Consider the following 23,339-nt stretch of genomic DNA (forward strand, 5'->3'; position numbering starts at 1 on the left):
GTTGGGTACAGGACGACACCAGGGCTATATTTAAATGTGGCCATTCTTTCTAGAAGAGGCATAGAGCTCAAGTGGGGACGTCATACTAACTGAATGGAGGCACCACAACTGCAGAAGCAGTGACTCCTCAATATTAGCCATGCCACAGTCTTTAAACCTTTCTCAGAGCCAAAGGGACCACATATATTTTTTTTAAATTAATCAATTCCTGTAGCCAAGGCTGACTTGGAACTTGCTGTCTAGCAAAGGCTGGCCTTGAACTCCTAATCTTCCTGTAGAAGTTCTAGGGTTGCATGCTTGTGCTGCCATACCTGGATCACAGATTTAATAGAAATATGAGTTAAACACACACCTTTAAAGCTTTTGTTTTGAAAGGACACATAACCACGGTCATAACCTATATTGACCAAAGACAAATTGATGTTCCTTAATGCAATCCACTCCTGTGACAGGAGAGAAATTATGTTACAAGTTACTGAAAGAATATTGAAACAGGACATGGTGGCACACACCTTTAATCCCAGCACTCGGGAAGCAGAGACAGGCGGATTGCTGTGAGTTCAAGGCCAGCCTGGTGTACAGAATGGGTTCCAAGACAGGGTTTCTCTTTGTAGCCTTTGCTGTCCTGGACTTGCATTGTAGATGAGGCTGGCCTTGAACACAAAGCTATCCACCTGCTTCTGCCTCCCTGAGATCTGGGACTAAAGGAGTGTACCACCATGCCTGGCTGTAACCATCTATCTTTAAAACCAGAACTGCCTGGAATATTCAAAAATATTAGGCACAAGTAAATGGGAAAAAAACTTGTCTAATAATTCTGGAATTTGATGTGTTGCTAATTTTTCTCATTTCAGTATTCACAAGAGCTACAGATATTTCAAAATAAGTAAACTTATTAAGATAGTGTGGCCTTCTATAGCCCAAAGGCTGTGGACAATCCTCGCTGACTACTCCTTGAGAAAGTCTTCACAGGCAGAATTCTCATGACGCCAGCAGGACCCCCAAGTCCCCAGCTGCCATAGTGTGTTATGATTCTACTTTTAAAATATGCTAATCCAGATATTTTAGTGAGGATGTGGTTAAGAGACATGCCAAGAAAATATAATACGTGACAAGTGGCTAAAACAATGACAAACACACTTAGGAACTCCAGATTATTAGAAAAAAAATAGATTGACATTTAGAATTGTAAAATATAAATATTGGGTTATCTCATCTTAAAAAAACATGTAAAATCTCAAGACAAGCTTATATAATATTTCACATGAGCTAACCCTTTGGAAAGGGGTGGATTTTATAAACCTACATTTAAAGTGTTTAGAAACATTTCAGCAGTAGTCTAGAAGAGTATGCCCGACACCCTGGCCATCCACAGCTTCTTCACAAGAATGCTGCTTGTACAAGTCAGACTCTGGTACCACCTAAATGGCAACTGCCTTGCCAGTAAACAAGAATAGGCTAGGCTCTTTCATGGCCAGAAAGGAGACTCGCAGAGCAGACGGGTCCCAGACATACATGGAGAGGGGACGCTTTAAAAGATGCACACGGAGGAACAGGGATGCTGCTGGATGACAGAGAGCTTGCCCAGCATGCACCGGGCCCTGGGCTCTGTCCTAGCATCACACAAATGATGTTGCCATGCATAGGGAGGCAACGTGGTAATTGTGTAAATATGGGAAAATATACACCAAACTGTTAGCTGAGATGAGGAATAAGAATGGTGAAACTACAGAGGACTTTTGCTTTCTGCTGTGCTTTTTTGTTTGTTTGTTTGTTTGTTTGTTTGTTTTTTGAGACAGGGTTTCTCTGTGTAGGCTTGGCTGTTTTGGACTCACTCTGTAGACCAGGCTGGCCTCAAACTCACAGCTATTCACCTGCCTCTGCCTCCTGAGTGCTGGAATTAAAGGCGTGCGCCACCATGCCGGGCTCTGTCGTACTTTTAAACAGTTAGCAAATACAAGCATAATTAAGAATAGGTGTATGGGCTGAAGAGATGGCTCAGTGGTTAAGAGCACCGTCTGCTCTTCCAAAGGACCCTGGTTCAATTCCCAGCATCCACATGGCAGCTCACAACTGTCTGTAACTCCAAAATCTGACACCCTCACACCAATGCACATAAATTAAAATAAAATAAAAATATTAAAAAAAAAAAAAAGAATAGGAATACTGAGCATTTGGGAGTTTGGGGAAGAGAAATGTAAGTTTGAGGTCAGCCTGATCTATAATAACAACCCCTGCCCATCAACAACAGCACCAGCAGCAGCAACAGCGATAACAACCACAACAAATGTATTGTCTGTGGAAGTGTCCAGGATGCCACCAACGCAACAAATATAACAGTAACAAAATGAAAACTCAGAAGCCCACATGTTCTAAGAGGCTTAAGACGGGACAGTTATCCATGTCAACACAAATGCAATGTTTGGGTAGTGTTAGAATGGGTTCTTTGATCTTTGGAGCTTTGCTGTACTCTACCTATTTATAATCTATCACAGTAACCAACCGTGTGGTTTCCCTCTCAGGAGTCTTGGAATTTCCTTGTAGGTCTTTGAACAAGACTGCATTTGTCTGTAGTTGGTGATAGAGTTGCGCGCTATCACGTTCCATTGCTGAATTTACTTCCTTTGTCTTCAGTAAGGGGCTCGGGGTCTACAAGGCTTAGGATGGGGGGCGGGGAGGGCTGGTGAGAGTTAAGAGGAGCAAGAAGAGAAGAAGGAAACGCCAAGGGAGGAGGAAAGAAAACATAGCGGAGGGGAAAGGTGTGGGAGATGTCGTGTAGTTTCTGTTCAGAGTTACAAAGGAAATTATCAGCACAGGTGCGTTAAAATAATTCTCTTTCTTTTTAAACAGCATCATTGGGCACAGTAAAAACCTATAATCCCAGTAAACTCAGAGACTGAGGCTGAAAAGACCATGCGTTGAAAGTTAGTCTGAGCTACATAGCAAGACCTCAGTTCAAAAAAGTAAAACCCAAACCAAAATCCATCCAACCAATCTCAGAAGAAGCTGGAGGCTGAGCACGGGCGTGTTTCTAGAAGACAGCCATGGAAATGTGGGTGGGGCCCTGGGATAGGACGGTGGTGAAGTGAGAAATCTCAAAGACTTCTGCAAGCCTTGTAATGCTGCCTGGGAAATAACAGAGAGTGAATACTTGTAAAAGAAAATAACCAGTGACCCAAGGGCATACCCAAGTTACAGATATGACGATATAAACTGGGCCATGACTTCTGCATTTCCTTTATAAAATAGTTGGATGGCTGTAACTTCAATGTCTAAGACATGTAATGGTCTCTCTTGTATGAGAGAGCGTCTCTCATTTTAGAGAAAAACAGCAGCCTGCTTATTATGAGCTATGTAGTTTAAAAGATAGGATGTGTTCTGCTACCTTCGAATCTTCCTTATCTGGAGGCATTTGAACAGGTAGTGAACGTTTAGTGTACGTAACCCTGTCTTTAGTGAGCTATGAATTCCATCTGGGAAATCTCAATCACCGTTGCTGATGTTTGTGGGAAATATTTTTGTCCGTGATCGTACACCTGGGCTTGGGTAAATCAACGCTGTGGTTGCTTTGATCACAGTAGAGCCTGAGGAACAGGACTGTGCCGTGCTCACCCCCTGCTGGGCCACTGTGTTAAGGTGACAAAGAACTATGGCAAGAAAAAGGGCAGGATCTCTTTGTTTTGCCTTTAACCACTTAATGACAGAGGACCTGCCTCTCAACCATGCAGGGGATGTGTTTCACCCATGCCCCAAACCACCAAACTAGGACTAGTCTGGGTTTTTGATTGTTTTGGCAAGGCTGGATTGAATACGAGCAAGTAGGCCAGATACTTTAAAACACTTGCCACAGGCTGAGGGATGGGGGGTGGGGGGGTGGGGGGGTGGGGGATGGGGGGGCAGGGAGGATTACTCAGCAGTTCAGAGCGTTTGCTACTCTTACAGAGGACCCAAGTTTGGTTTCTAGCACTCACACTGGGTAGCTCTCAAGCACCTGTAACTCCATCTCTAGGCGATCTAATTCCATCTTCTGACCTTCACATATATGTGTGAACACACATACATACACACACATGCACGTGTGCACACACACACTGAATAATAATAATTATTATAAATGTTTAAAATACTTGAAATGTATTAATCTCATTTAATTCTCAATACCACAGACCCAGCCTTGGCTAGGGTGCTAGGATGACTGGTTAGGTTGACCCAACCTTGGCTAGGGTGCTAGGGTGATTGTTTAGGTTGACCCAACCTTGGCTGGGGTGCTAGGGTGATTGTTTAGGTTGACCCAACTTTGGCTAGGGTGCTAGGGTGATTGTTTAGTTTGACCCAACCTTAGCTAGGGTGCTAGGGTGATTGTTTAGGTTGACCCAACTTGGCTAGGGTGCTAGGGTGATTGTTTAGGTTGACCCAACTTGGCTAGGGTGCTAGGGTGATTGTTTAGGTTGACCCAACCTTAGCTAGGGTGATTGGTTAGATTGCTAACAGGACCCCTCTTTGAGCAAATTTTGGGGTTGACACTCAGGGTGATGGACCTCCTAATCTCCACTCTTAACCGCTATGCTATACTGTCTCCTCAGTGAAATATTTACATATGGCCTCAGGATTTCTTTGAGTGTGTTATGCCAATACATTTCGCTTATTTCTATGATTCCACAAACAAATACCTTATGTAGGCTAGCTTTAGACATCAACTTGACACAAGCTAGAGTCGTTTGGGAAGAGGAAAGCTCAGCTGAGAAAACGCCCCCAGCAGATTGTCTGTAGACAGCCTGCGAGGCATTTTCTTCATTAATGATTATGTGGGAGGGCCCAGCTCACTGTGGATGGTGCCCCCCATAGGTAGGTGCTCTAAGAAAGCAGGCTGAGCAAGCCGTGGAGAACAAGCCAGTGAGCAGCACTCCTCCATGGCCTCTGCATCAGCTCCTGCCTCCAGCTTCCTGCCTTGAGTTCCCAAACTTCTTCAATAATGGACTATGAAGTGGAAGGGTAAGATGAAAAAAACCCTTTTCCCCCTGTCCTGCCTTTGGTCATGGTGTTTTATCACAGCAGTAGAAACCCTAACCTCTAATTGCAAATCCTCCACTAACAAACATGCCCAGTGACTACTTGTCTTAATACTTTCTAGGGCTCTACAGTTTCAGACATCAAGGTCACACCGCTGTCCCTTGACACACTTTCCAGCTTTGCCAGCCTCTGACTTCCGCCGCGCTTCCTGTTGAAGGGCGAGGCAGAAAACCCTTCCCACAGATAAATGAGACGTGACTACAGTACTCCTCCTTTTAACGCTAGCTGCTGAGCATCTGTCACAGAAGACACAGCCCAGAAGACACTGCCATATTTTTAGAAAAGGAATTAGCAAGGGCAAGAGTTTCTGAGGAGAAAATTTTGAAGGAAATGAACAAGCAAAATCCAAACCAGTTGCTGCTAAAAACCACGAAGAGTCTTGCCAGGGTGATTTCCACCCATGCGTGAGCGGGGACACCCTCTCCCCCCCCCCCCCCCACCGCCTCCTCCTCCTCACAGCCACTTCTAGCTTCTGAGCTTTTCCTACATCCGGGCCTTGTGTTGTGTTTTCATATATGTACTTCCTAGATTCTCACGTGAGTGCTAACAAGACAGGTGCCACTGAGCCACTGTGCTCACGTGTTATTTTAACTAATTGAACTAACTTACTTTCTTTCTTTCTTTCTTTCTTTCTTTCTTTCTTTCTTTCTTTCTTTCTTTCTGAGCTATGGGTTGAACCAGAGCCCTCCTCGTACGTGCCAGGCAATTGCTGTACCATTGAACTGCAATTCCAGCCTGTGCCGCATCTTACACACGATGAAATTGATGCCTGAAGATATTAGTAAGTGCATGAATAATAAACACAGGAGATGAGATTTGAACCACAGCTGACCACAAAGTACACATTTGAGACCATTACACTCGGAAAATCGCTAGCAGGACTTATTTTATTCACTGTATACATGTGGGTGGGTGAGTATTGGCACTGTGCAAAACCCATGTTTCTTGAAAAGCCCTGTAACATGCAAACATTACCATGAGAAAAGAGGTTAGACATGGGAATTATAAAATTTAGACAAAATTTGGTAAGGAAATGTAAGCTGAATTTATTTGCTAGAGGATGGAGAAATATTTTTGCACTGGCATGTATTTTTACTAAGGAGTTTATTAAGTTTTAAAAGTAGACAACTCAAGACAAAAGTAATTATCAAGACATCATACTGTTAGTACAATTTTTTCTTGTTGCTTACTAAAAAGTAATGGGTCAGACTCATGGGTTAGTGGCAGGACAAGCCATAGGGGGTGCATTTCCCTTCTTCCAATGTCCATTTTAATACTCACGAAGAATTTTTAAAAGATGAAAACTGGCAGCAGCGTTGGCAACTAGGCAGGAGACCTGCTGCCAAATACCTGAGGGGATATTAGTAACGCCAACGCTGACGAGACTAACAGCATTTGTTATTTTTTATTTTTTATTTTTGGTTCTACAATAAGAATCAAAAATCTGATCCAAAGAAAGTTAAAAAAAAAAAAAAAAGACATCCACTTTGCCTGTCTCTTACTTCACCATGTAGGGGCTACACGAGATAAAAGTGGGCAGCAATTGCCTGGAACCTGTTCTCAGAGATGGTGGCTGTGCCCATCCTCACAGAGGACAAACGGCGAAAGAACAAGGAAGAGATGGCATGCCGTCCAGCTTCCTAGGATGGCATAGAGATTAGTCTACATGGAAAAACACTTAAGTATAGCTTGCTGCAAGAATGCAGCAGGACACAGTTACCAGAGATGGTAATCAATAAGGGAATCCAAAAACCAGCCCAGCGACCAGGCATGGTGGCGCACGCCTTTAATCCCAGCACTCCGGAGGCAGAGGCAGGCAGATCGCTGTGAGTTTGAGGCCACTTAGGTCTACAAAGTGAGTCCAGGACAGCCAGGGCTACACAGAGAGAAACCCTGTCTTGAAAAACCGAACCAAACCAAACCAAACACAAAAACCAAACAGCCAGTCGACACTGCTCCTGAACCTAAGGCTCAAGGATCATGGGAGATGGGAAGGAAAGATGATACAAACCAGAATAACATGGAGTTTGCTGTGAGACTGAGTCTCCAAGGAAGGAAGGAAGGAAGGGATGTCAGACACTGCATCCATGAGGTCCCTCTAGGCCATGGCGGCCTGACCATGAGTTGAATAAGAGCCATAGCAATAGACATACTAACGTAGACAGGAAAAATCTCATGAGGCCTCAATCCTACAAAAAGAAAAAAAAAAAAAAGAAAAAAGAAAAAACAAACAAACAAAAAGTATAGGCAAAATAAGGCATGCAGAGAGCAGAAGAAATAGTCCTCCCCAGGGAAGAGCCATCAAGTGGTCATCCAATACCAAGTGGTCAGCTCTGAAAACATAGACATTCAAGAAGCATTACAGACTGTGAAGGCTGTATTCATGTATTTAGGGATAAACAGGCACTCACACGTATGTAGTAAACAACAAAGGAAAAAAGAGGCCGTGAATCTGAAAGGGAGCAAGGGGGGGAAGGCAGTGCAGGGGGTGGGGTTGGAGGGAGAAAAGGGAAAGGGGAAATGATGTAATTATATTTCAATCTCAAAAAAAATTTAAAAGGGAAAAAATAGCAAATCATGTCTTAAATGGTTTCTTTTCACTAAATGTACACTTGATTGTCTTTGAGTCCTGTGAGTAATGTTTCATCTAAAGTTTCTGGTTCTGCGATTAGCGTTTCTGGTTCTGTTTTGAGAGTGGTGAAGAAAAACCCATGAGCACAGGAATTTCCACACTTCCATGGAATGACGATGGCCATATACGTTTAAATATTTTCACACAGCCCCCTTCAGGCCTCACAAGAAAGAATACCAAGCCTACAGCACCCCAGGGGACTGGGCACCATTTGAGCCGAGGTAGAAGTAAGGAATTATCACCCAGGACATGGAGAGACAGGCCTGGACCCACCTAAGGTACCGTCAGACCAGGATGATGACAGAGGGCATAGGAACAGGAAGGGGTTCCAGACTTCTGATTAAAAAAGAAAGAAAGAAAGAAAGAAAGAAAGAAAGAAAGAAAGAAAGAAAATCACACTTTAAGTGATAAAGTGCTAACACTGATTTAACAGACCGTGGATCTAAGACTCTCTGGATGTTGGATAGCTGGAAAAAAAAAGTGGCGGAGAGTCCAGGAAAAGGTGGCAGTGATGGACCAGTGCCACGCTGAGAGGAGAGATAGAAGGGGTATCTTTTGGAAGATGGGTGGCAAAGGGGAAGTGGGAAGTGTCTGAGGAAAGGGTTCTACTACATGTCAGCCTGTCAGCAGATCAGGGGAGAGCCGACCACAGCGAGGAGGCAACGTCCATCACAGAAACCATCTGGCTCCACTGCAGCAGCGCAATTTTCTTTTCTGTTTCTTTCTTGGTTTTTAAAACAGGGTCTCTCCCTAAAGCTGTGTGACCCAGTTTGCCTTCAAACTGGCAGTGATCTCCTGTCACAGCTTCCCAAGGGCTGGGATGACAGGCCTGGGCCACCACACCATGCCCTGAGGTTTCTTTTGAAAATTGAGAAAGAAATCAAACTACCCAAATCCCATGCTAGCAGATGGCGTGCTATTGCCAGGTCTAGGGGGAAAAATGGACAAGGCAACAGATAAGCATCTGCCATGAGTCCCAAGTTTCCAGGGAAATTTAAAAACTATAGCAAACGAGAATTCAAAACTTTTGGCAAATGAGAACTACTTTCCCACTATGGAAAGAAAGTCACAGGCGGAGGAAAACTGTCACATGATATTTCAGCATGGAGCAAATATAATTAACTCAGTAACTGTCAATATTTAAAAGCATCAGGGCCACTCCCCAGCCTTTTGGGTAGAATTAAGCATAAAAATAGCAGGAACAGAAACTTCAAAATCCCAGGTACTGAACCTAAGAGAAGAAACCGGAATGAAGAAATAAGCAAGCAAGGCCTGCATGGTGGCTTATTCCTTTAATATCAGCAGGCAAGGGGCTGGAGTAGCATGGGTGCAGCCTGTTTGAACCCAGCAAAGACTGCAGAGAGTCCCAGGAATCATGGCATATGCTCTATCAGAAGAAGAAGAAGAAGAAGAAGAAGAAGAAGAGGAGGAGGAGGAGGAGGAGGAGGAGGAGGAGGAGGAGGAGGAAGAGGAAGAGGAGGAAGAGGAGGAGGTGGAGGAGGAGGAAGAGGAAGAAGAGGAGAAGGAAGAGGAGGAAGAGGAAGAGGAGAAGGAAGAGGAGGAGGAGAAAGAGGAAGAGGAAGACGAAGAGGAAAAGGAGAAAGAGGAGGAGGAGGAGAAAGAGGAGGACTGATGACTGGACTTTGAGAGACAGTAATAAACTTGAAGGTTGTTATAATTAATCCTGGCTATGAACTTGATTGGGTTGTTACAAAATGTCTAGAGGATTAGGAAAACACACTTCTCGGTGTTGCCTTCTAAGATTAAATCATGAGGATAAACCCAAACAGTTTAATCTACTGACAGATCCAAAATCATGAGACCACGGGGAGTGATGGATTCCTGGAGGGCGGGGCCTGATTTGAAGAGCATGGGGGTCAGGGACTGAGCACTCTCAAACCAGGAGCCACAAGAAGTCTTTATTTAAGTTTTTTTGGTGTGTGTCACGGACTTTATTGTAGTGATGGATAACTGGCTAACCCCGTGGCTTAGCAAGAGAATCTATTTAAAATAAAGTACAAGTTTTTCTAAATGAAGACAGCACCAGTAAGATACGGACAACTGTTAAGCATGAATATGTCCAATCTTCCTGAATTACTTTACAGGTCTAATCTTACTCAGTCCAATTTACAGGGAGCTTCTCTGATAATTTAGAGAACCAGTTTGCGAAAAGGCATGGCTCGTCAAGAAAATGTTGTGAAGGGGATAACGGAGTGATGGACCTAGCACGTGTTTAAACAGACTCAGAGAGGGCGGTGATGACAACAGTGAAGTGCACACTGAAAACAGATCCCAGGACAAGTGAGGACTTGAACCCACCATCGCCATGACCAGGGAACAGTGTCCAGTATCCATCTGGCTGTGGCACTACTCAGAACGAAGAGTAAAAATCAGTCTCTTCGCTCTGGCTCGGGGACCATTGGGCTTCATGGTGTCCATGACAGGGTCGGGTGGGGAGGCAAGCGATTGCTTTCCTATAACTTTCTCCTTGAGCCTCTATTTGTAATTTAAAAAGTCTTCAGAATATCACAATGAGCTTTTAAGACATTTCACATCAGCAGTTCATGTTTAATCTGTCACTGAAGTCAGGCGCCGTACACAGAAGCAGTCCCCGTGGGTCGGAAAGGAAAAACACATTCCTGACATTATGTGCCAGGTTCTGACTCCATCTCATGTTAAGATTCACTTAAGAGCAAATGCATAAAGAAAACATATAAAGTGTGGATCCTTTGGTTTCCCTTTGTGACATTCAATCTTATAAGCTGTTTACTGGTGTAAAAGCTGGAAAAAAAAAAAGAATTGGAAAGAGTCTGGAGAAGCTCTTCTAGGGTCCCCTAGAAACAATGAGTGCTTTTGGAAAGAAGAGAAACTACCCCCATTGAAAACAACATTGCTGCCCTACTTAGTTTTCATTGTCAACCTGTCACAGCCTAGAGTCACCTGAGAGGAACTGCTGAGATTGTCCCCCGGCCCTAGCCTGGCATGTCTGGGACGCTGTCTGGGTAAATAATTGGTGCAGAAGGGCCAGGCCCACTGTGGGCAGCACCATCCATAGGAAGTCTTACTGGGCTGTATTAGAAAGCTTGCCAAGCATGATCCACAAAGCGCCTAGAAAGCAGCAGGCGTGGTCTCATCTTCACGTTTCTACCCTAAATCCCCACAATGATGGATTGTGACCTGCAAGTATATAAACCAAATAAACTCTCTCCTCCCCTGAGTTGCTTTTGGTCATAGGGTTTTTATCACAGCAACAGAAAGCAAACTAAGACAACCCTAGAACTCTGACATTCCTCCCAGCAGATTAACATTCTGAAGCAAGTCTAAGCAGAACTGACCCCCACACACTGATGGAGACCTTGGCCACACTGGCCAGCGCTGGCTTCCATCTGTCCTGCCATGCCCACTTCATGCACCTCTGCTGAAAGTTGAAAAAACTGACATCATCTTAAAAAATGGTTTTTCCATTTCTGGGAGGGAAAAAAATAAGCTCCCATTCTCTGGGCACAGAGCGAGTGTCTCTTGACACTTGGCTGGCCGCTTGTTTTTGCTGTGCTGGGAAGGCGGCTCTGACACCAGTGTGACCGGCCACATTTTGTACCTGCTGCCAGGTGCAAGATGGCCTGCCACTGATGTGGAAAGCCTTGAGTGCAGGGGCAGAAGCAGGTTTGTTTTTTTCAGGAACTTTTGTCCAGAAATGATAAGATCAAAAGTTACTCCTCACTTATGGAATAGGAATTTGCTGGGTTTTCTACAGAGCAAGCCTGGGAATGTTTGATTAAACTGTGGGCATGAATTTGACTTAAGACCAGAAAAGGAAAGCCCACACTCTCTTATGATGCAGCATTCTTGGGCCATATGCTTTTGGAAACAGCCCTGAAGGACCCAGAGCTCTGGCCCCTAAGGGATTGACCACAGAGAGATCATTCCAGCGCTAAAGAAAGACAGCAATTTGGAGTTAACAGTGACCACACAGTGTGCCAATTTCTCTGCAGGCGGAAACACATAGAAACCAGACTCTTAAAAGTCACTTCTGGATGAAATAGTCTTAAGAAGGAAAGATGGGTTTACAACCCAAAATCTGGTGATGCATAGGAACAGCGATGAAGCAGGTTGTGCCAAAAACAATAGCCCCGATAGGTCAGGAACAAAAGAACTTTCTCAGAACGAACAAAACGTACCACAGAACCACAGTGTACATTTCTTCTATAAAACAAAACAAAAATAAAAACGGACTGGGTACCAAGCACGCCACAGCGTGACCACATCAGAACCAAGCAGCTTTACCTTGTTTGTATCTTCTTTATTTATTTTGCACGTGTATGTGTGGTGTGCATGAGTGTGCGCCATACACAAGTGTGCATCTGCCTGTGGAAGCCAGGGGCTAACATTAGTTGTCTTCCTCTGTCGTTCTCGTGCTTAGACACTGAAGCAGGGTCTCTCGCTGAACCTTGCTGTTTCAGCTAGTCTCCCTGGCCACTTTGCTCCAGAGGTGCCCTGCGTCACCACCTCCTGTGTGCTAGGGCTGCAGCATGCGGACCACCATGTGAGTGCTGAGGGTCTGAACTCAGTCCATGTTTGTGTTGCAAGAACTCTACCCACTGAATTCTCCCCCGCCCCCCCCCACCCCGCCTGAAGAGCTCACTGTGTAGCCCAGGCTAGCCTGAAATTTGCCATCCAACTGCCTCAGAATCCTATGTATTGTGTACTCAGCTTTTCCTCCTTCTTTGTCAAGCTTCAGTGACTGTCACAATGAAGGTTGCTGATAGACATGAACTGAAGTCAGCGTTGCTGTGCTTGGATGTTTCTATTTCCCTTTCATCATGAAATGTTGTTGTTGTGATGATGATGATGATGATGATGATGATGATGTTGATGCACTAAAGGAGAAAGCAAGGCAGCCAGGAGTGGTGGCCCACACCTTTAGTCCCACAATTCAGGGAGGCAGGGGTGGGCAGATCTCTGTGAGTTTCAGGCCAGCCTGGTCTAGAAAGTGAGTCCAGGACAGCCAGGGCTACACAGAGAGACCCTATCTTGAAAAGAAAAGTAGATGATGATGATGACGACGATGATGAAGAAGAAGTAGATGAGGAAGAAGAAGAAGAAGAAGAAGAAGAAGAAGAAGAAGAAGAAGAAGAAGAGGAAGAAGAAGAAGAAGAAGTGTGTATATATATACATACACACATAGCCATGTATATAAAGTGGTCATTTTTCTTTAGCACAATTAATTTTAAATCATTTATATATATGTATAAATTATATATTTATATATATTCCTAAATGTAGGCAAAGATTTTATGCAGTAATAATTCATTTCAGTGTTACTGATTAAAAAATCAGATGAAAGATTAAGGTTGGGGCTGGAAAAATAGCTCAGTGGTTAAGAACACTTCCTGTTTTCTGCTTTTGCGCATAGGTTTGGTTCTCAGCACCCACATGGGAGCTCACAAACAATTGTTAACTCCAGTTCCAGAGGCTCTGATGCCCTCTTCTGGCTTCCATGGGCACTGCACATGTGGTCTATTTACATTAACACACAAAATAAAAATAAATAATAAATCCTTTTTGAAAGTTAAGGCAGTGGTTTAGTATAACAAAAAGCCTTCATTAAAATAGTATTTGCTGGGAGTAGCAGGATGGCATAATAAAAAAACTGGTTTATATGTAGCAATTGCTTATAAACTGAGGTGAGGAAACAGATACAGAAAATGGTGAAAAGATATATTTGTGTGTATGCCTGTGTTTTTGTGTGTGCACATATATGTGCATACACTCTTGCATATATGTTGCCAAGGAAGATGTGAGGCCTACGCATGCTAAACAATAACTTTATAACTGAGCTGCATCACTACCCCTGAAATAAACCTTTTTAAGGACAAATGTTTAGGTTTAAAAAAAAGAAATTTCAATTATTTCTAGATTCTTTAGTTCACTTGCAAGTTTTTTCAGACTGTCACAAACTGGCAATGTCAATACAAAGTGTCCTCTCGTGGTTCTTTGCATATTTTTATGGCATTTAATATACATAGCACAAAAATGTGTTGTTTGATGGCTAAAGTCATAGAGTTGGTAGAGCGAGCCTTTGCGTGGGTTTGGAGAGCCGAGGCCTCTGCTAGCCTTCCCTCCTGGATGGGATGCTGTCTCGGGAAGCGGGAGGGCTCGGCTGATCTTCCATCTTTCCAAGACTCACGGGACTTTAAACTTCAAGGTTTACACATTAATGGCCATGAAACATTCTCTACATGAAATAATCTAAACCCTGACTTTAAAAAAATGAATTACGTGCATCTAATTTATCTACTTAGTGTGGAGGGGGCTAGGAGGGTGCACGTGATGGTGTGTGTGTGTGTGTGTGTGTGTGTGTGTGTGTGTGTGTGTACACACGTGTGTGTGCATGTGTGTGTACATGCATATGTGTGTGTACTGTGTGTGTACATGTGTGTGCGCGCATGTGTGTGTACTGTCTGTGTACATGCACACATGTGTGTGTACATGTGTGTGTGAATACGTGCATGCATGCGCAGGTCTGATGAGGGCAGCTTATGGGAGCTGGTTTTCTGCTACATTATGGGCCTTGGGGACCAAACTCAGGCTGTCAGGCTTACAACAAGCACCTTTACCTACTGAGATATCCCAGCTGCTCCTTATTTTTAAACATTAAAATGATTACATAAAAATGAGAATATTAAAAAAGAAGAAGTAACCAGCACGCCCAACAGTTAGAGACTGGCTCCGTTAGAGAACGCGCAGAGCTGGGACCGTCACTGTGTGCACATGGATCACCAACTAGGAACTAGGTGGGCATCACCAGGGAGTGCGCTGGGCCAGGGGGCAGCTAGGAGCACTGGGGACAGGTGACTTAGGAGGGTCAACACTCCTCTAAGGAAGACTGCCATGATCTGATTCCATTCAGGGGTTAGTCTTGTGAAAATGCAGGCCAAACATTGCCAGACATTTATATTAAAATATTTTATTTGGAACTAATTTCAAATTTAAAGAAGTTATAAAAATCATACTAAGATTTTTATATCTATGCCCGTTACCCATCTTCTCGTAGCGCTAATACTGGAGTCTGTTAGAATCCCTGACAGCCCCAGTACTCACAGACACACAACCTTTTAATGAACCATGTACATCATGGCTCCTAAGTCCTCCAAAATGGATTTCCTATGAATAGAAACCCAAAACTTCCCTATTTTGAACTGGGAAAACCGTAAGCCGTGAAGAAAGGTAAGTATGGGGGAAGTCTACAAGGAGGACCAGCCACCCCCAAACAGAGCTCAGCACCCCAAAGAGGTTGAAAAGCACAGCACTGGCCATCTGTTGAGTCAGCAAAAATAGTACTTCCAATGCGTGTAATTGTGTGTATGAACTGGACCCGGGTACCAAGCCGCAGACACACATGTATAAAGCATGCGCTGACGCTAGCTGGATGCAGATTCCAGCGAGGCTCAAGGTTTCCTTCCCCTATGCAAATGAAGCATCCTCCAGCCTGCAGGGCATGCTCCTCCCTTCCTTGCAGCTCACAGTTCCACACGGTGGGTGTGAACCAGGGCCAGGACCTGCTCCTGCATGGTGGCGCCTCCCTCTCAGATCACACTATTTGCTTTCTGCACACTTATGTCCACCCAAGGTGATCTTGCTTCTTTATGTACTTGTTGGTTTAATGCATTTCTCCCCATCCGTGCCATGACACAAGCATCTCAGGGTTTTGTCTGAGTTATTTATTCCCAGTTTCCCAGAGCCTAGGACAGAGCATCACATCATAGATACTCACAAAATACTCATAAACGTGTAGGACCAAACTTAGTTCTAGCAACCGCACTGTGTCTCCGGCCCGCCCCTCCACTCCATTTTCTAGCATGTGGGCATGTGATCTAACCTTGCAGGAAGCCAGCAATACCCTACCCCATACTAAGAAAAAGAAATCTCAGCTGTAAAAGCCTACAGGACAATCTCATCCTTCGTATAACACGCGGAACCAAAATCTCCAAACGTGGGACTCTAAAATATGTAATGACAATACTTGAAAGGAATGCCATTTCTTTTCTTTTCTTTTTTCTTTTTTTTTTTAATTCTCTTAGCTGGACTGTCAGCTTTCAAAAGGAAGTGGCTGTTCTCCATCCATTGTGTTAAGTTGTTGGAGTTTTTGTCCTGGCAAGGAATGGGACGGGGCATGCGGGTACCTGATTGTTTTCCATACGTCGAAGCCGTCCAGAGGCTTGGTCCCATTGGTGCTTCCCCCAGCCAGGTTCACCAGGGTTGGGAGCCAATCGGAGATGTGCATCAGTTCCCGGCTCTTCACGCCTTTCCGCTTCAGCAAGGGGCTTGTCACAAATCCCGTGCCACGGACGCCTCCTTCCCACAGGGTCCCTTTCCTTCCCCGGAGTGGCCAGTTGTTGCCTCCAGACCTAGTCTGTCCACCGTTGTCTGAAACACAGATAAGCCTTGGCATGAGTGGGTGAAAGATATCAAAATGGAGCCACCTGCGTCAAGCCCTAACAGCAAGAGTTAATGGGTGGAGGGAAACACATATGCCACGCCATGAGAGCAAGCCCAAAGTAACACGATACAGGCCGAGCAGCTTGTTTTTATATATTTAGGAATATATATGTGTGTTTACATATATATGTATATCATAATGGAAAAAGAGGCTGTGGGTTAGAAAGAGAGCAAGGAGGGATATATGGAAGGGTTTTGGAGGGAGGGAAAGAAACAGAGATGGTGGGTGGTGGTGGTGGCGTAATCGTATTATAAGCTCAAAAAAAAAATAATGTTTTTGTTGGCTCGGGCAGCACACATCCTGATTCTCCTCTGCTGTCTACACTGCTATAAACACGAACGTTATAGCGCCATAGATGATGTCGGTGTCTCTCTTCTGAGCAGACACAGCTCTTTGGAATACTAGTTAATGTGTCTATCCACTCCACGTACTTGTGCACAACGGAAAATGCTGGGCGTAGTGGTGGAGATCAGAGGTGGTAGGGACAAGGCAGCTGTGTCGGGAACCCGATCCTAGTCTGAAGGAGTGAGTCAGAGAGGAAAAGACTCTGGGCTGTAAAGCGAATCTGGCCACTGCTACTACTGCAGGGCCCGAGTGCGGCTCCACATGCCACGCGGCAAAGGGCCAAGGCGGTGACGGGGAGTGTTTTTGTGATTAGCTCACTGCGCTGTTTCTGCCATTAACAATGATAAGCTTTCCTAGCGCCGGATGGCAACGTGGCTTCCTCTGTCAGTTTTTCAAGACTGCTCTAAGAGGAAAGAATTGCCAGTTGACGCACCTGTGATTTCCACCTGCTTCTTTAGCTATAAAGCTAACTGCAGATGTGCAGCAAGAGAGAAGTTCAGCGCCCCCTGGGGGTGGCACCTCTACATAGCAAGAATGCGTGTGCTTTTGCAGGCATTTCCCATGCTGATTCAGATAAAGATTTTTACAAGTATTATGGAAATACCGTATTTCAACCATACTTCTAATTCTCCCTCCTAATTCTCTGCATGGCCAGAGTTAATTTTCTCTAGTTAATAATTCATTTTCAAGAGAGAGTTTGGTTTCATTTCCCAACTGACTTATGCTTCTAAATCAAAACAAGATGGCTCCGGCTTTACAGACTGGAAACTATGAAACTTTTTTTTTCCAGAGAAATGTTTTTTTTTTCCAGCAACAGTTTGGCAGACACAAGACCTAATTATAAAACCTTTGCTGTCTAGAAAAGAACTGTCAAAATAAAACAAATGCCGTCAGTTATAGACTGTAAATCTCACTTTATTATTCATTATCGGATAAAAATAACTGTCAGAAATCGTAGAAAAGCATTAGTTAGCCAAAGATTGGAGGAAAACCATTTAAGCCGATGAAATTGACACCTCATCTGTATCCAGTTGATAAAAATTAAAATGGAAGTATGACAACACTAATTCCTAAGACTACCATCTTGTGGCTTTGCTGTGTGAAGTTACCCTGAACCATCAGTCTGAATCTCTTGCCTCTTGTTCTAAGGATGCTTTGGTCCAGGCTTCCCCCAAGACCTCCTGATGCAGACCTGAAAAGCAAAGAATCCTTCCTCAGCCTCTCACCACAGCCCAGGCTTCTCTCTACCGAGAGTACCCTTGTGGGTGTGATGGGTAGATGTCATTCTCCAACGGGGAAGCCTTTGCCCCAGAGATGTACTGCTGGTTGGTAGCTGATTCCTTTGGATTCATTTTCTACATTACTAAATGCAAAGTGGAGAATCAGCATGTGTCTTAGCATCATCTAGAGGTCTAGGGAAATTCGATGCTCTCCCGCTAAAAGATTCTGAGAAAATAACCATCAATCCGGCTCAAAAGGCTGCACATTCAAACTCCTCTACCTGGATTGCACATGCATTCAACCTGGGCCATGGATAAATACATACAAACCGGCTCTCCAGTTTATCACCTTTGGGAAGGCACATCCCTCACCTGGGCTCCTGGGGTGAGCAGGTTTCATCCAGTTGCCAGCCGATGTGTGTTTGTAAAGCCCCAAACCCATCAGGCCACATCCACGTTTCCAGTTGATTTCCCATCACAGGTCAGTTCAGACTTCAGTCCTACTGATACAATCCTTTACCCACGTGCCTCAAGCTGCTTCGTGGGCAGCCATGCCTACGGACGCTTATACCTCGACAGATACAATTAAGCTCTTCCACCGTTAGGGTACGCCGTGACCTCTCAGGCCAACGTCTTCGTATAAACTGGTCTCCTCAAATAAACACATCCTCCTTCATTTCTGCTGGACTCTAAGGCCTAAGGTTAAATGTCAGCTCTTCGGTGAGCCTGTTACTTAGTACCCCAAATCTCTCCCAGGCTACACCTGTATCTCCATCACTTCCGTGGTACTTATCTTTATCGGCTCTTTCTAGATTTTTTCTTCCCTATACCTCTTCTCCTCGGAGGCGAAGAAGGAAGCGTTGTTGTTTGTAAGACCACACAGAGGACCAGATAACAGAAACAGAACAAGAAAATTAAGGAAAGGCCACCCACTCCAAGTAGCGAGTGGAACCACTGTCTGGACACCACACAGTTCTCTTAAGTCCCTGGCTAGCCATTGCCTGACCTTGATCTTAGAGAAAGACAGTGCTACTTTAGTACACAGATGGCTAAAAGCAAAGCATGGGGCCCCAGTGAGGATGTAAGCAGGTAGCAAACCTACAACTCCAAGGATTGCTTGTCCCACCTGGTACCTGGTCAGCCATGCTGAGGTTTAAGGGGGGCTGCTGAAGAGCACATTGGAAAACACCGGCCTGGAAGAGGCTCCCCAGATGACCCCTTAAAAAACCGCTTTCGAGTTCCGCCATGTGCCAGGGCCACCCTAGCTCTAAACATAGCAGCCCACGTACGAGGCTCACGAATGCTTCTCATGGTGTAAGAGAGAAAAAGAGACGAGATCCCTTCTTCCTTTGTAAGCATTAACCTGGCCTGTCGAAGGGGATGAGATCAGACAGATGGAAAGATGGCTCGGTGGTGAACAGCACCTGCTACTTCTGCAGAGGACCCAGGTTGGTTCTCTGTGTCCATGCCAGGAGCTCACAGCTGCCCCCAGCCAGGGATCTGCCAAACCAGAAGGGCGGTCACATGACCATTACAAAGTAGACAGCCAGACACAGGGAGGAAGAGCCTTATTCAATTATATAGGTTCTTGACATCAAGGTCATGGTCTCTTTTAGTTTAATACTAATTATCTATCTTTTTTTTTTTTTTTTTTTTTGCATAGTGCGGGGGGTGGGGGGGGGACGGGGTGTGGAACTGAGAATCTTTTACATGTGAGGCAAATGCTCTGTAACTGAGCTGTGCCCTCAGCCCACTGAATTATATTCATCAGAAATCAAGAACTGAATGTTGGCTAGGTCTGAGCAAAGATCCTTCTAGTTGTTTTATATGACTGTTGTCACCTATTTCCACCACCGGTACTGACACTTTGCTAATGTCACTGAAACACATCCAAGGACGGGACTGTGGGATTCGGGCAGGATACTCAATCTCTGAGCCTGGGAAGTGAAGATAACAAAACCCATCTTGATGCGGTGTCTGGCACTGGAGCACTACCCAGACATTAGAGACGGTCTAAATTTAGGTGTTGGAGCTACATCCCAAGGGGCTGTGCTTAGAGCCCTGCTGGATTACAAGCTACCCTGTGAGCAATTTCTTGGGAGCAGAGCACTGCAATGAATTATGATGGGTTTTATTATTAAGGAAAAAGTCAGGATGACCCCTTTTCATTTCCATGGGTTTAAATAAAGTTCATCAGTTAACTGTGGTTTAGTCGTGATGGCCTGGGATTCAGATGAAGCATCAGAAATTGAGTATTTATCCAGATGTTCATCAGAGCAGCTGTAGGGGTTTTAAGGTGGTTTCTTTCCTCGAGGGACATAAGTGCTGTGATCCTGGCCTTCCAGCACACACTTCTCAGCCTTTTTCATTTGGATAGCAGTCAGCATGGGAGGACCCTGCTGAGTGGCTCCAGAGGGATTCTGGGAAGGTGGGCAATTTGGCAGCCATTCACCAAATAAGTGACTTGGCCACCAGAGAGCTGAGATAAAGGAAGATGGATGTGAGGAAAGGCCCAAACCAGGGCTGGTGGGATGCAGAAGGAGGAATGTAAGCGCTGCAGTAATAAAGCAGCTTTCTCATGTTGGCGGTAGGAATGTCACTGCTTGGAATAGCAAGAGGCCGCTGAGATTCTTATCTCTGAAATGCAGTAAGGGCAAAAGAGACACGAAAGTCTGTTGAAAGACTGAAAAGTTTTTTTGTTTTCTGAAAGTCATGATGTGACTGGGAACTAGGAAAAGGGTTCTAATTTACAACACTCCGGCCGCAGATAACTTTTTCTGCAATTTAAAGCAAGGGCGCCCACGGATGTGGGAGCTCCTCCGATGAAGACATGAGATAGTGCCAAAGGCGGCAAGCCACCTGCTCTTGGAAAGCGTAATGCTGCTACAGACCCTCTAAGAAAGGGTACTTAAGGGTCACATGGGCTACGCTAAGCAAAAGTGCCAAGTGCGTGTTCTAGTCTTAAAAAAAAAAAAGAAAGAAAGAAAGCCAGGCGTGGTGGCGCACGCCTTTAATCCCAGCACTCGGGAGGCAGAGGCAGGTGGATCGCTGTGAGTTCGAAGCCAGCCTGGTCTACAAAGCGAGTCCAGGACAGCCAAGGCTAACACAGAGAAACCCTGTCTCAAAAAACCAAAAAGAAAAAAGAAAGAAAAACGGTAAAAAATCTTTGTCTATTCATTTATACTTTGATCTCACAGGAAATAACTCAATTTTAATCCCCCCTCCACACACAAATTTCCAGGAAAACTACATTTTGGGGGCCCTGAAGAGTATTAGCATTTCCTGAGAAATCATTTAATTCCCCTGCCAGACCTAGAAGCCATTCTTGAAGATGAGGGAATTCTCCCGTAGACTGCCAGTTAGTTATCTATTAGTAATACCAAATCAAGAAACAATAAACCAATGACCGCAGATGTACTTGACGGTTCGGCAAGCTTGGGACAGCAGGAAGACACTGAAAAATGCTATTCACAGTCAGGAAAAGAGGCTTGTGGGTTCAAAATAATGGGTGCATTACCCCCACACAGGAAGAGGAGAACAAAGGCTGAGGCCAGTGAGCCTCAGAGAGTGCTAAACCGGAGAGAGCTAGGCTATGCCATGTAGGCAAGCATCGGCTTTTTGTTTTTATGTTTCCAATAAGTTAAACGCGTCCAGATCTACAGAGCTGACGTCCCATAGCAATGCTCAGGGTCAGCATTTTACTGATCTCTCTAGGGTTACTTAGAAAGGTCAGTGGACAGAATTGAGTGGCTGTTTCCGCAGAGCACTTCTCTGAAGCCTTGCCAAACGCTGAAGGATCCTCACTGGTGGTTGGTGCTCAGTGTCAGGAGAGGCAGGCAAACACTGTAAGACCTGGACAGCACTCTCCTCCGAAGAACAGAGGGAGGAAACGCTCAATGGTAGAGATACAAAGTAAGCCCAGACATGAAGCAGATTGACTGAAAATGTTAGATCCTTTAGATCCTGCAGGTGACACTTGCTTCAAAGCCAAGAAGAGGAAAACTCTGTGAGTCCCCAGAATACTAGACTTTCATGTGGCCAAAAGCAGCCCCTCTGACCAGTGCGGTGGGAGTGAGGGTGAAGCCTTGGTGACACTGGAAATCCAAGCAAGTTCATGGAGCCATTGTAGTGAACGTGCCTGGAAAGGACGGGGTGAGAAGCAGGCTGGTCTCTGTGCCCAGCGAGAGGAGAGTGGGTAAACAAGCCGGGAGGCAAAGGCGTGTGAACAGCCACAAACCAGGACGAAACCGAGACCAAACAATCCGCCTAGGCAAAACAAACGTTTCTGAGCAGTCACAACAGGCTCGTACGGTCCTGTCTATCAGAGAGGAGCACAGGACCTAAAACTGTCTCACACTCAATTCTACTGAGATGGGTGGTGTCCGGTCTCTGAGCAGGCTAGAATCTGCATCAGGAAGCGGGAGACTGTCTCCACAGAAGAATGGAAGAAAACAGACCTGAGTGTTGGAGATAAGCCATGCATTATGCCTGTTTTCCCAACACCAAGGGCTTCCACCTTCCTGTATATATTAAGGAGAATATTATATGAAACATATGAGAGTAAAACATTAGAACGAACACCCTCCATCATTTAGATGGTGAGACGCTCAGGGCACGATGAAGGAGAGTTACTTTTATGCCACCATAAAATACAGTACAGATTTCATGCTACAATAGAGATGAGCCTTGGAAACATTATACTAAGCAAAAGTGAGGCATCCAAGTGACCAATTACTGTATGGTTTTCTTTATATGACATGTCCCAAACAGGAAAATCTGTACAGAAAAAGTAGGTGGTGGTTGCAGGATTGGGAGGGGCAGGAATGGGAGCAATTGCTGACGGGTACAGGATTTCTGTTAGAGCTGATAAAAATGTCCAGGAATTAGATAATGACAGTGAACGCACAACTTTGTGGTTATACTAAAGACTAGTAATCTCTACTCTTTTTAATTTATGACATGTGCTTTATACTTAAATAAGCAATATTGTATGACGTCCTAGTTTGGTTTTGATTGCTGTGATAAAACACAGACTGAGAGGCTGGAGGGATGGCCCTGTGGTCAGGAGGGCGCTTGCTGATCTTCCTGAGGACCTGGGGTAGCCTCAGCATCAACATGGTAGCTCACATCTCTCTGTGACTACAGTTCCTGGGGGAATCCAATGTCTGTTCTGGCCTCTACAGGTACTGTGTGTGTGTGTGTGTGTGTGTGTGTGTGTGTGTGTGTGTGTGTGTGTGTATGTATGTGTACCACACATACATACATGCAGGCAAACACTTATACACATCAACTAAAAACAACACTAACAAAAAACAACTTGGGGGAAAGGTTATCTGGCATATACTTCCAGGCCACAATGTATCACTGAGGGAAATCAGGACAGGAACTCAAGGCAGGAACCTGGAGGCAGGAACTGAAACAGAGCCATGAAGGAGAGCTGCTTGCTGGCGCGCTCCCCTATAGCTTGCTCGGCCGGCTTCTTATACAGCCCAGGATCCCTGGCCAAGGTTGGCACTGCTCCCAAGGGCCTGGGCCTTCCCACGTCAATTGTTAATCAAGAAAATGTCATACA

The 23,339-nt window shown here is 44.9% G+C and overlaps 1 protein-coding gene across 2 annotated transcripts in view; it reads right to left on the bottom strand.

Moving 5' to 3' along the window:
* ARSB (arylsulfatase B) overlaps window positions 1-23,339 on the bottom strand; it is a 137,870-nt gene that overhangs the window by 55,881 nt on the left and 58,650 nt on the right. For both annotated transcript variants that reach the window (XM_084800662.1, XM_084800663.1), the window contains exon 5: window positions 15,886-16,129. In XM_084800662.1, coding sequence (XP_084656788.1) covers window positions 15,886-16,129 — 244 coding nt within the window. The remainder of the gene's footprint in view (window positions 1-15,885; window positions 16,130-23,339) is intronic.

The sequence above is a fragment of the Acomys minous genome (genome assembly GCF_964271855.1).
Source record: "Acomys minous genome assembly, chromosome: 11".
NCBI lineage: Eukaryota > Metazoa > Chordata > Mammalia > Rodentia > Muridae > Acomys > Acomys minous.